The following is a 14,648-nucleotide window of genomic DNA, read 5'->3' as shown; positions in this document are numbered from 1 at the left end:
TCCCTCTATATACGTTCAACGAACCTTTTGGTTTGCAAGAGTTACCCTTTAAAACCCCATTTTCTATTATTAAGACACGTTCGATTGTCCGTCTTCCTGTAATAAATAGGAATTTTCATGTCACACTCATAACTCAACACAACAAAGCCATCACAACAGACTTATTATTATTTTCATTTCACACATATTATGATAATAGAATCCACAGTCCCTTAAGTATCCCTTTTCACACCCTTAAAACTTTTCAACCAAATCTCCGAGCACGTATCCGAACGGCCGCTCCAAGCAGTTTGTAAACACGAAGAAGAAGAAGAAGTAAAGGCGAGAAAGGTGCATGAACGGGAAATGTATTGAACAAAGTTTACATACACTGAAAATTCGGGTCAGATGAACAGGATGGGTAAGGATGATGAGCTAGATTTACGGCAGAGTGTGGGAGAACTTGACCTGAGTGACATCGGAGGTACGGAGTGGTGTGGTTGGAGTTCTAGTGGGTTTGAGGAATGTGTGTTTTTTTTAATTAATGGTTTTCGTGGTTTGGCGAAACTAACCTTAAATTGCACTAATTGGAATGCTTGTTGTTTGTGATAGTAACATGATTTGAGAATAACCTGAGAAGTGGCAAAAACCCAAGGCATAGACGATAGGGTTGGAATCAAAGAACCATCCAGATGTTGTCTTTCAACAGATAATTGTTACTTCTGCTTGCATTGCACAATTGCAGAAAGATTGATGAAGGGGTATTGGGTAGTTTAATGATATTCAGTTTTAAGGCAGCACATGATTTCCCACATTATTGTTGCCTTATGGCCATGGAAATCAACAGCATTGCATTGCAGCAGAAAGTATTGTGGAAACATTTTATAGTAATCTCCACTACCACCATTAAGGCTTGGAAGACCTATGGAGAACTAGGAGCATCCGGAATAAAGGATAAATGTAGAAATCATACTCATTAAAACAAATATTTCTTTGACTGTTCATTTCCTGATGCATCATGGTAATGAAATCAAACATATTTGTTGCACAAACCTAAGAAATTAATTAGTTTTGGTCTCTCTGAAGTGTAGTTTCAGACAGTAAGTCAAGTGGTGATCCCTAGGTATCCCATTTTATAGTGTTATGATATGATGTACAAACTGAAAAAAATAACCCTCTTTCCAGATTGCATATCACTCAAACACATTCATTGTACTGTCATTAAGCATGCAGTACTTTGTATTTTTCTAGAATCTCTCAGCTCCTATAGAATTGGTAACCTTCATCTAAAAATCATTTATAAACCCAGACTACTGTCATAATCTTCAGTCAGCTTTATGCACACTCCAACAAATGCATAGTGATCCACTTTAGCTCTAACTGTAGGCCTAGAAGTTATGTGTCGTTCACAATTAATAACATCATTTACTTATGTAAGAGGAAGCACTGAGTCATTGTTTTATATTTTAGTAAGTGCAACTTATTACATTTCATGTGCTGCTGTTAAACTTAATATTATCTAGATATTTTGTTGAGTTCTTTCAGTTTATATATTTTTATTTACCTTGTAAGTTATTGATTATATATTATATTGCAGAAAAGTGATACACTACATTATATGCTTTGGGTCATTGTTTGCACTTCAATATTTACTAACATTAAAACTTTCTATTTGATTCAATAAAATCTTGTTAGCTAGAATTTGATTTTGTGATCCATTTTACTAATATTCTGTGTTCTATTATTTTATTCTTTTCTTTATATCTTTCACATCACCTGAAAAGCTTTGACTATACAAAAACTTCAGAGTAAACTTTGGTAAAGAATATTTTACCTCTTAGTTGACTGCCAGTTTCATTCTTTCTTTCTTTGCTTAAACTAATTAGAATAGGTATAAGAATCATAGCAAATATTAATGAGAGTTGGTTCTGAACATTAGAAAACACATATACTCTAGATTTCAAACACTAGAAAAAACTTCTATTACATTAGATAAATGACCTACTTGTGTAATGCTTCAGGTAAATATATACTCAATTGGCAGTTTAGAGATGGGGAGAGAAAAAATCGAAATAGTGAGTCTTCATTTGTCTCATTCATGGATATAATTTTTAACCAAGAAATAGGTTAACGTTATGAATGTCAGAATGGTTGAATCTGGGAGAAAATACCAGTATATGCATTGCCAAAACTGTTCATCGAAAATCAAAAAGCCAATATTTTAATTTGTTTTTGAAATATCTGTCTATCTGTTTGTCTATTTAATATATGTCTATCTCTCTGCTCATCCATCCATCTTTTTACTAATCAAAAAAGGCTTAACATACACAGACCTCTTTGTCCAGTGAATTGACAGAATCAGACTACATGTAGAGGAAAGTCTTGCATAATGGTTGAGTGTGAGTGCGAGTGTAAGTGAGTGTTTGTTCATGGGTGGCAAAATTATATGCATATGTAAGTTTAGATGTATGTGTGTGTATCATCTGCAACCATGGACTGTTAAAGATTGTATGGGCATTGTTGATTGTTTGTAAGTGACAGTTATTATTTCTTAAGTGTATTTTCACATCATTATTGTTGTTTGTTATATCATTATTGATGGTGTATTTTGCATAAGGGGTCCATAAACCAGGCTGTCCATAATCTGAGGAATTAAATGCATATAGGAATATAAAGACCACTGCATTCTTTAATTTTTAAAACATTATCATATGATGTACATAGTTTGGAGGGGAGTACACAACAGGCACTCACAGAAAAACTGATCAACCATACATCAAGTATTCTTACTAAGACACTACCCCGATTGTCTTGCAATATATATATATATATATATATATATATATATATATATATATATGTGTGTATATATATATATGTGTGTATATATATGTGTGTATATATATATGTGTGTATATATATATATATATATATATATATATATATATATATAATTTGAAACTATGCAAATGTAATTGGACACTCTCAGTGATGGGTAGTGTGTGTGTGTGTGTGTGTGTGTGTGTGTGTGTGTGTGTGTGTGTGTGTGTGTGTGTGTGTGTGTGTGTGTGTGTGTGTGTGTGTGTGTGTGTGTCTGTGTGTGTGTGTGTGTGTGTGTGTGTGTGTGTGTGTGTGTGTGTGTGTGTGTGTGTGTGTGTATTCATTCATATACATTATGTATATAAATGTGTGTGAATGTGTGTGTGTGTGTGTGTGTGTGTGTGTGTGTGTGTGTGTGTGTGTGTGTGTGTGTGTGTGTGTGTGTGTGTGTGTGTGTGTGTATATGCATACATACATAAATATACATCTATACATGTACATATACATATATATTATTATCATCATCATCATCAGCCTGAGTCAATCCATTGCAGGACATAGGCCTCTCCCAATCTTTTCCAACTTTGTCTTGCATTTTTTGCTACCAGTCTTGGCCCCCAAATTTTGTTATTTTGTCACACCATCTTGTCATAGGTCTAGCCCTTGGCCTCTTTATGTTATCTATAACCCAATCTGTTACTTTCTTTGTCCATCTGTTGTCCTGTCTCCGACATGTATGACTTGCCCATTGCCATTTTTTCTTCTTGATGCTCCCGAGTATATCTACCACTTTTGTCTGTTCCCAGATCCACATCGCCCTCATCCAATCTCTAATTCCCAGCATCAGCCTCTCCATCCCTCTCCGGGCACTTAATAGTTTCCTCTCCAGTAATTTGGTTGTAGTCCATGTTTCTGATCTAGAGGTCATAACAGGGAGGATGCATTGTTTAAAGACTATTCTTTTTTAAACATAATAGCAAAGAGCCTCATAGTATGCTACTGTGTCTGCCGAAGGTGCTCCTGCCTAGACTGAAGCGTTGCTTAATTTCCTGTTCGCTAGATGTGTTTGTCTGTACGAGTTGCCTTAGGTATATATACTTGTCTACCACCTCTAGCGCTTCACCTTGAACATGTATCTGTTCGAATTGAACTCTACTGTTGAACATGATCTTAGTCTTTTTCTTGTTCATCCTAAGTCCGACTTTCATGCTTTCTCTATTCAGATAATTTATTAGTTGCAGCATTTCATTTGCAGATTCACTGAAAAGAACAATATTATCTGTAAATCTTAGAGCAAGAAAACATTTACATCTGTTTGTTATGAATGCATTTTGAGAAAACTTTTTAAAAAAATCTCAGAAAAACGCCCTAGAAAGCTGCATCAATGCGTTCTCTTCCACCACGACAATGCACCCGCTTACGGCGCTAGGCAGACAAGACCTGTGCTACTTAAAATTCAATAAGAAATCGTCTGACATCCACCTTACATACCTGATTTAGCCCCATCCAACTTCCTTCTTTTTCCAAACTTAAAAAAGTAATTGAAAGGAACCAATTTTCCATCGGTTGAAGATGTAAAAAGAGCTGTTCTGACATGGTTCAGATCACATGACCCTCAGTTTTACTCAGATGGATTAAAGGGTTCATGTCTGAACCTGTTATAACATGTTGCTACAGGAATATTCAGGTGCATTGAAATCAAAATCCTTCCATACGAATTTTAGAAGCCCCCTTGTATTACTTACTTCAAGGCACTGTTTATTGCAGCTTCTAAAAGGACTTTGATTTTGGCCATTCATAACAGTCACATGACACTTTGCTATGAATCTTTATTAGTGAACTAAATCCTTCTTCACTGTTTTATGTACTGTCCACTGTAGGTTTATGGGAATTTTGTTGCGTATCGATAGTTCCACTTGTGTTCAGTCACCAAGGAGTTCAGTAATAGATGGTAGAGACCTCGCCAGATTTCACCATTCTGTGAATTTGCTGGAAAAAGATTCTTTCAAATACTAATAATATTTGCACTGTAATTATTATTATAATCATTATTGACATTATAACGATTTTTATGTTGTTGAAATACTAATATCATTAGAAAATTAAAGAAAATCTTTCTAAAAATCAAGGAAAAGGGTAAACAGGTGAAATAGGCAAGACACATTTGACTCCTTGGCGACTAAGCACTGTGGAACCATCGGTAAACAGTAAAAAACTAAAATATGTTATGTTAGGCATATGCTGTCAGTGACCATTGGGTTAAGAACCAAATTCACAAGATTTTTTTTCTAATGTTTCATAGTTTAAGAGTGGTTAGCAAAGAATCAGTTCAAACGAAAACTTTAAATTGTATTTGACAAGATATAAGATCAAAAATAAGTCCCTGAATATACCCTGCAAATATATGCAGGGTATAATCTAGGGGTTTATATCCTTTTTTTTCTTTTTTTCATATCTTTTTGTTATTCTTAAGCATAGAGATACAATTTACTATAGATTAATTATTTGTAAATGGAAGAAATGAAGACATACTGTTAAGTGTGAAGACAATGAAGAATTTGAAAGATGAAAACAAAAGGAATGAATGTTAACTCAATGTCGCCGGGGAAAATGCTGTGCTCATTTTTTATATTTTTTGTGAAATGTCTCTGCACATAAATGACTCTGCTATTGCTTAGCCACAAAGGAGTCAATTAGCAAACCTTGTTACTTTACCTGATTTGAATTGGTGGAAAAAAATAATTTTTTACTAGTGCTAAAAATATCGATGTTATTTTTATTATAAACATTATAAGTACTATAATGTAATAAACATTAGTAATAGCAAAATAAGACAACGTAAAATATTTTGTAAATCAAAGAAAAGGGTAAACAGGCGAGGCAGGCAGTACTCGTAATTGGTTCATTGGTGACTTAGTACAAGTGTAGTCATATATGTATAAAAACAATTAAACAAGTAAACTCACAGTGGGCATGGCATACACGTACATGTCATACCCGTCAGCATTGGGTTAAAAAGAATATGATATTACACACTAGTATACATATAAAAATAGGTCCATAATGGCATATTCGATAAATTATAGGATTGTAGAACATACAGTTCAATTGAAATTGAGAAAATTGATATCATTACAAAACATACAGTTTATGGTACTAATAAATGCTGCATAATGTTTCATGCTTCAGGAGTTCACATATATTTACACATTATTAATATTGTAATGTGTGGGCAAGTATAAACATTTATAATGTATTTGGATTCTGTGTGATTGTAAGTATGTGTAAATGTGTTTCCATGGTTTTAAAAGCTATAAATGCATTGTGTTGTTACTTCTAACATCTATTGTTCGAAATAACCTCAAATGTTAATGTTGCTTTTATTATTAAAGGTCAGATTGGAAGAGTTTGTCTTTTTTTTTCTATCTTTCTTTCTTTCTTTCTTTTTCTTTTTTAATCTGAAATTAGCTATTTGTAGATGCATTTAGGAAATCCATGCAAAGAATAACATCTGTAGCAGTAAGATCATAGTGTTGAATAGAAAGATAGTTTTTCTTTGGACCATAAATGGGGTAGAAATTAACCAAAGGCTTTGAAGTTTTTTTTGTGAGAGAACATCAGAATTATGTATCATATACACTCATTTCAGTGCAAAGTTTTATGTAAAGGTATATACATTGTGTCACCCACTCACTAATTTTGTCATTGGCAGGCCTGTCCTTCAGGGATTATTTGAAATCTGAGTTACGCCGTGGCTACCTCTTAGAAAATGACGAAGAAAGATACACTGCCAGGAGGGAGAAGGTCTATACCTTCTTCAAGATCCCCCGAGAAGTGAGTATGCTTTTTTTTGTTTTACTTGAGGCAGTCTCTCACTCATAGTTGGGCATTTCTATAGAGTTTATCAAAAATAGGAAACGGTATAAAGGTGTCCATCTAAGGGAATGATTTGAGATGTAAGGAGTATTTGATATATGAGTAAGGAATCTTCATTTTGTTTTATGTGAGATTTTTATTGAGGACATGATTAGTTAGGTAATAGATTGAGATGGTGCTTTTCAAGTGAGAGTGCACTTAGTAAATTATGTTCATCGCATTTACCGTTGTAAACTGGTTTAATTTTTTTTATATGTTTGGGGTTTGTTATACTGAATATAATTAAGAAATGTTGGTGTTGTATATATGAAGTTAACCTCACCTCCTTTGCATTGAAAAGCTGATATGAAGGTAGTAATTGCATATGCAATTTTTCAGCAAGATCCAATCTGGGTTTCTTATTTATTAGAAATAATAGTAGGCACAAGTCAAAAAACAAGAGAGACACATATGAAAGTTCCTTTGAAAATTTTGATTTTTCTTAATCAATTTCAGAGGTTCAGCATCTAAGACTTTTTGCAGTAAAATCTTGGCTCATTGAATGCAACTGAAAACCAAGAAATCTCCTGTTGTGCTGAAATTAGGCATTCTTAGTTCTGGTATTTTTGAGAAGTCAAAATATGAGACCTTGATGTCAACTAGTATTTCACACAAAAATATGAATAAATAGAAAAATAAAAGAAAATTTATAAATTATGATAAGAGTAGTAGTACTAGTAGTTGTATTAAGTTGCTATAACCTCAGTTTTATTTTCATACTAGTCATACAAATTTATAAAGTATCATTGCTATGCATAGAAGTACTGTATTATAAATATACGTTAATCAATTTCCTCATCTCTACTTCACAGCTCGAGAAGTTTGTCGCATATGGATTCTTCCAGTGTGCCGATTCCTTCTTCTTCGTGTTCACTTTCTTACCCATTAGATTCTCCTTGGCCCTTTTCGGCCTCTTGACCCGGCCCTTCAGGAAATTGTTTGGGTAAGAGATTCCTTCTTCGTCTTTTTCCGTAGCTTCGTCCTTCCTCTTTTTTTTTTTTTTTTTCACCCTTTGCTTTGTTTCAGTCTTCATTTTCTTTTACTCTTTTTCTTTTCTTTTTTCTTTTACATGTATTTATTTATTTATTTACTTATATATTTATCTGTATATTCATATATATATATATATATATACATATACATACATACACACATATATACATATATTTATGTTTATATAATATATAATATATGATATTATACATATATATTTACATACATACATACATACATACATACATACATACATACACACACACATACACACACACATACACACACACACACACACACACACACACACACACACACACACACACACACACACACACGTATATACATATATATATATATACATACATACATACATACATACATACATACATACATACATACTTACATACTTACATACATACATACATACATACATACATACATACATACATACATACATACATACATACATACATACATACATACATACATACATACATACATACATATATGAATGTATACACACACACATACACATATGTGTGTGTGTGTGTGTGTGTGTGTGTGTGTGTGTATAATACTTACACACACACATCAAAATGACCCATTTCCCCAGGCTGTACTTCAACAAGAATCGCCGCATCCTGAAGCCAGCAGAGATCGTGGACCTGTTGAAGGGAGTGATGGTGCTCGTCTGCTGTTACCTGATGGGATATATCGACTCCTCTGTGTGTTACCACATCATCAAGACACAGTCCACCATCAAACTGTACCTGTTCTTCAATATGCTAGAGATAGCTGACAGGTGAGTAGTTATATAGAGAAGTCACCGTAGTTGCTTGTTTTCTGTTTTCTTTTTTCTCTTTCTGTGTGTTTTTCACTCCTTTTCTTCTTTTCTTCTTTTTCTCCTCCTCCTCCTCCTCACCCTCATTCTCTTTCTCTTCCTTTTCCTCCTCCTCCTCACCCTCATTCTCTTTCTCTTTCCCCTTTGCCTTCTTTTTCTCCTTCTCTTTCTCCTTCTTCTTCATCTTCATCTCCTCCTCAATCTTCTCTTCCTCCATCTCCTAAACCACCTCCATCATTTACATCACCACCACCTCAACCACCGACATCTCTATTTTCATCTCCACCTCAGTCACCTCCATCTCTACCTCAGTCAGTTCCACTCTACCTCGAACACCTCCGTTGTTTGCCAAAAAATCTAGATTATTAAAATTAAAAAGTAAAGTTGGCTAAATATATTTTCCTCTTTTACGCAGACTCATGTCAGCCTTTGGCCAAGACACCCTCGATGCTCTCTTCTGGACAGCGACAGAACCCCGAGGCAAGAAGCGGGAACACTTTGGGGTCCTGTTCCACTTGATTGTTGCAACAGCTTATGTTGCTTTGCATTCAACCATTGTCCTGCTACAAGCTCTGACACTCAATGTTGCTATCAATTCGGACAACAAAGGCTTGTTGACTATTGTTATCTCAAATAACGTAAGTATCTGTCAAAAGTTTATTTCAGAATATTTGACAAGTGATTTCTCTCTCTCTCTCTCTCTCTCTCTCTCTCTCTCTCTCTCTCTCTCTCTCTCTCTCTCTCTCTCTCTCTCTCTCTCTCTCTCTCTTTCTCTTCTCTCTTTCTCTCTTTCTCTCTCTCTCTCTCTCTCTCTCTCTCTCTCTCTCTCTCTCTCTCTCTCTCTCTCTCTCTCTCTCTCTCTCTCTCTCTCAATAGAAAGTCTGGAACATGGAGGTGAAGATGCACTTGACACATTGGTAATAAGTAATGACAGGTTGATGTTGATAATTATTTGATAATTAATAGGTTACTGAGGATGATTGTTTCAAATGTAGCTTTTTTTTCCGCACGGGTTGCCTTTATCCAGCTTAATACCAACTTCTGAAGTGTAATTTTGCCCCAGTAAAAAGAAATACATATAATTCAACTAATATAACATCATCACAATGAATTCTTCATCCAATCTTCCAGTTTGTAGAGCTGAAAGGAGCTGTTTTCAAGAAGTTTGACAGGAACAACCTTCTACAAATATCATGCAGCGACGTGCGAGAGAGATTCCACATCTGTGTTCTTCTCTTGGTGGTTGTCATTCAAACTATGAAGGAGTACGCATGGAAGGAAGGTACGTTTTCTTTCCAGTTTGGTTTGCGCTCTAAGAAAGGAAGTGGCATTAGCCTTTGTTTCGTAATTATTAACCTCCTTTTAGTTTTCTCCTCATTTGGTATTTTGTGTGTTTACTGGTAGATTGATTGATTGATTTCTTCATTTCCATAAGCTCACTAGCTTATGAAAACCAGTTTATAGGAAGAAATATTTGTAATTGCTTTTAAGTGTGATTATGACCACAAATGTGAACAAAAATGACTATGGTGTGCATAAGCAAGATATTAGGATTTTATGACAGTCCAGATTTCTGTGTAAAGTGTATATATTACTTTGAAATGTTTATGCATCTATCTCAGAGACTTTTTAAATTCTCGGGAATCAAAATCTTTCCGTTTAGATAATATTATTCTGTTTGATGATATGTGTTCCATCAAAACAAGGATTTTAAGCTAATGATCTTGTCTCCTTTTTGATAGCAATTATAATATCATGTGCTGTAGTTGCCACAAGTGACTGCTCAGTTGATTTGCAATGTCAAGTAGTTTACAGTGAAAAGTCATTGCTAGATAGTAACTATTAATCCTTTGCCATTATTCATTTTAATTCATGATTGTGAGCACTGAAATAGTGTTGATGGAAGGGGCTGTACAAGATTTTGGGGATTTTCCAGATTTGGAAGAAAATCAGTTCTTCTTCTTGTTTGTTTGTTTTCTCCCCTCTTCTTATTCTCTATTCAAAGAATATGGCTTATATCGAAGAAGGAATCATAGAAACACTATTCTGCCCAGATATTATATATTAATTACCTTAATTCAGACTGTTCTTTTTAGTATTGTAACTACACCATTAGAGATGTTTGTGTGTGTGTGTCTGTGCGTGCGTGCACGCATGCAATCATATGTGTGTGTGTGTGTGTGTGTGTGTGTGTGTGTGTGTGTGTGTGTGTGTGTGTGTGTGTGTGTGTGTGTGTGTGTACATGCATGTGTGTGTGTGTATCAGCCATATTCTAAACCACAAACCAAAGGCCACAATACACTCACACCTCTCTTACATAACTATAAGCTGTTTGGTTCATTTTCACAATCCTGTAAAAGGTGGGCAAAAGTCAAGTGACACAAACTCCCAAACACTAGATACTGTTTATAATATATGACAGTGTTGAAAATTGGGAACCTGACTTTCAAGGATTAGCACTTTTAAAATGATATTAAGAAATGTTAAACACGAACAACATTTTGGTTGACGCGTCAAGTGCAACATTTGTTATACTGGAGAGGTGGTCCTCATTTTGGCAAATAAGAGTTTGTAGATTAGGTTAAATTGCCTTCTGCAGATATAGTAGCATCACTGAATGTATGATTCTGTGAGTAATCTTTTTGTTTTAAGTCTTTTGTGATTTTTCTGAAATTTGTTAAACATATTATCTGACTGTTTGTGAAAGAGTTATTCATTATTTTCCATTTAAGTATTCAATCATTCAATCCATTATTCCACCTATTCCTCATTTCATCACCTTAATTCCAGAACGCTTTTGGATTCTGCTGCCTGATTGCTTACTGGTTTGTGGCACGGAAGTACTGGTGGACTGGCTGAAGCATGCATTCATAACAAGGTTCAATGACATTGCTGCAGATGCCTACAAGGATTACACAGTTCTTCTGGCTTCTGACCTCATCATGTGCAAACAGAAATATGTGCGTTTTTATGGTTTTATGTTTGTGTAAGGAGATATGACTAAGATATTAGTAATTTGATTATGATTCAAGCTTTCAACAAGCAATGTGTATTCAGTTTTAACTCAATAGATTGATTAGTAATTTGAACTTTAGTAATTTGATTATAATCAGAGAGTTTCATATAGTTACTGTATTTTTTTTTGTCCAGATGTCACCAGGGATGGCATGTATGTGCATGCCATACACACCCACTGTGGGTTTGGGAAATATTCTTTTATGCCACTATTAGCAATGTAAATGACATCATAATAATTATAATGTCTATAATAGTAATAACAGTATCAATGAAATATAAGGTTCACTAATTGATTCCTTGGTGGCTGAGCACTTGTGGTGCCGTCTAAAATCAGAATTGCATTTACCCAGCACCTGGGTTAATGTCCATTTCCCTTGTCTTTTTATCACTATTCTGCAATAATTCTGTGCAATATTTCATAACTGACACATCTTTCTATGCAACTATTGCAGGCATATTCTGACCACAGCGACCTTGTGGCTCGTAGGATGGGTTTCATTCCTCTCCCACTCGGAGTTGTGATGTACAGGATCCTAAGTCAGTCCATACGCCTCAGTAACCCTGCATCCTATCTCATCCTGCTTATTGGATTCTTATGCCTCCTATCATTCAGGTAATTTTTCAGTATGAACTCATGGATTTTGTATTATATGATAGTCCTTTGTATTTTACATATTGGTATTAGATTGATGGAAATTGGAAAATATTTGTTGCTATAGATTGTCTATGACATGGTCTCTACTTGATATATCTTTCTGCAGGGTTCTCAATGGCGTAATTATTCTGGGGAAAGCTTGTCAGCTCATAGACAGTGCTGAGAAACGATCTGCAGGAAGTACATCCACAACTGAGACTACTGATAAGAAGAAGGAAAGTGACACTTGCATCAGTGGTGCAAAAGTCAACCATAACAAAGAGGAGCCTCAGAAAGTGGAAGCTGCTACTAGCCCTATCAGAGGGTGGAGCCTTCCACCTCCCCTGTCAACTGTGAGAGACAAACTCACACCCAAGTCCCTTACCCCAACACCTGAAATGACAACACCAGTATCTGCTTCCATGGGCTCAACACCATCGTCAACAGGTCCACCAAGAAGCGGTTCCCTGGATTTTTTGGGAGAGTCTAAGAAGGGTCTTATGGCCAATAGTATGGTTAATCTGTCCAGTGTAGGGATCAATGAAGGACCCTACACGAGTGATGTGAGCCGTCAGTACTGGCTTCAGCATTCCCTAGAGAGCATAGTCTCTGCAGACAACTCAGACATTGTTGACAGCTCCTTGGAACAGCAGTCGTCATCACAGCCTCAAACACCTTGTGTGTCTTCAGTTGTTGGTGTTACTCCAATACCGGAAGATCAAACAGAAAGAATTCAGGCCTTAGAAGAGAGCTCAAAGACCAGTTCTTCAAAAAATATGGAATTAGAAATACTCCCTGAAGAAGTGAGAAAGGCTAAGAGACCTCCTTTTTTGTCCTGTGATTCCTTAAGATACCGAGGTTCCACTGACACCGGAGACTTGTTATGAATTGGTAGTTATCTTCTGTTTTTTGTTTATTATTATTATTGTCTGGAAATTGGAGACTTTGGTACAAATGTTTATTCACCCTATAGTTTGAGATGGACCAAAATTTCTTGGATGCAGAACTTGAGAGATTGAATAGTATAACATTTTTAAAAACCTGGCTGTTATTATGCTCTAATCTGAGGTTCTCATTTTGTACATGTAAATAGTTAATGTTCTAAGTTAAAAGGAGCTCAGATAGTCTTAATGTATATGAAATGATATTCTGCATAAAGTTTTAAAGAGTAACTGATTTCTAAGCAGCCTTCTTTTATACATCACTTACCCTGAGAATTGATTTTAGAATACTGTTTCAGATATTAAGCCATTATTGCATTTCATCAGTTGTACATCTTTAGAGTGCTAGCAATGTTATTTCATTGAGGAACCTCTTCCATATTTAGGTGTTAAACATTATCTCTGGAAAGTGAAGTACAAGACATGAATTTTTGTTATTCTTGCTATAAAAGGATGCCATTTTCCATTATTTTTTTCTTAGTATACATATTTTCTCCAGTGCAGATGAGGCAAATGTAGAATTTTGGTATTTGAACAGTTGTACAGTTAAAAGATCTTGCCATCATAAGACAGAGAGTATCATTACTAAATAAGTTTACTTGTCAACTCATAGAACTTCAATATGTATTTGTATCACATGAATGCCAAACTATATTCATCACATGTGTAAAGTATACAGTATTGGTCAGAACTGTTGTAAGGTTTTAATAACGCAGTAGTCTTCTCTGTCTCTCTCCCTCTTCCCTCTTTCCCTCTTTCCCTCTTTCCCTCTTTCCCTCTTTCCCTCTTTCCCTCCCTCCCTCCCTCCCTCCCTGCCTCCTTCCCTCCCTCCCTCCTTCCCTCCTTCCCTCCTTCCCTCCTTCCCTCCTTCCCTCCTTCCCTCCTTCCCTCCTTCCCTCCTACCCTCCTACCCTCCTACCCAATTTTGGAACTGCAGAATGTTATAAAGATTATTTATGAATATCAACACCAATATATGACAAGTTGTGGCCAGCATTGTGCACAATTACATAAAGTCTGCACATGTTTAAAGTGAAAGAAAAAAAAAAAAGTACCATTCCATAATTGACTGCATTTGTTAGATATTATCTCCAGTTGCAAGGCAAAACATGATCATTGTATCTTTACACTGAAATGCATACAACACCATAATAGCCATATAACAACAGATATACACAGATTAGGAATTTTCAAATCCAGTTCTCTAGCCATAGAGATTGCCTTCCTCGTATTTTAAGCAATGGGACACAGAGAAACTTAACAGCTGTAGAAGTGGCCAGTGGTTTTGGACCACAGATCACTAAGGAGGTTCCACATTTACTTCATTCAGTCATTATAACATCTTGATCTGCTTTTCTATTAAGTATTAGTATTCTAGTCCTGACAGGAGCTGTATTTAAATAAGCCTCTTTTGTTTGATGTGTGGATTATTACCTGAATTAACTCTTTGTTGTATATTTGATATGGAGACATGGAAATTTATGCATATATTGTGGGCATAAAT

General features: G+C 35.3%; 1 protein-coding gene across 2 annotated transcripts in view; it reads left to right on the top strand.

Moving 5' to 3' along the window:
• Positions 1 to 260: 260 nt before the first annotated feature.
• The window catches only part of LOC125044250 (transmembrane anterior posterior transformation protein 1 homolog), a 15,519-nt gene continuing 1,131 nt past the window's right edge, over positions 261 to 14,648 (top strand). Inside the window, exons 1-9 of one of the 2 annotated variants that reach the window (XM_047640804.1) lie at positions 261 to 400; positions 6,512 to 6,633; positions 7,527 to 7,657; positions 8,324 to 8,512; positions 8,967 to 9,189; positions 9,683 to 9,833; positions 11,342 to 11,511; positions 12,022 to 12,182; positions 12,331 to 14,648. The exon at positions 12,331 to 14,648 is cut by the window's right edge and continues 1,131 nt beyond it. In XM_047640804.1, the coding sequence (XP_047496760.1) occupies positions 388 to 400; positions 6,512 to 6,633; positions 7,527 to 7,657; positions 8,324 to 8,512; positions 8,967 to 9,189; positions 9,683 to 9,833; positions 11,342 to 11,511; positions 12,022 to 12,182; positions 12,331 to 13,090 (1,920 nt within the window). In that variant the 5' untranslated portion in view covers positions 261 to 387 and the 3' untranslated portion in view covers positions 13,091 to 14,648. Of the gene's footprint in view, positions 464 to 6,511; positions 6,634 to 7,526; positions 7,658 to 8,323; positions 8,513 to 8,966; positions 9,190 to 9,682; positions 9,834 to 11,341; positions 11,512 to 12,021; positions 12,183 to 12,330 lie in introns of both variants that reach the window. The other variant, XM_047640803.1, reaches the window with a different exon arrangement.

This window comes from Penaeus chinensis, chromosome 35 (assembly GCF_019202785.1).
Source record: "Penaeus chinensis breed Huanghai No. 1 chromosome 35, ASM1920278v2, whole genome shotgun sequence".
Lineage (NCBI taxonomy): Eukaryota > Metazoa > Arthropoda > Malacostraca > Decapoda > Penaeidae > Penaeus > Penaeus chinensis.
The sequence above is the reverse complement of the archived record's forward strand: the minus strand, read 5'-3'. Positions and strand labels throughout refer to the sequence as shown.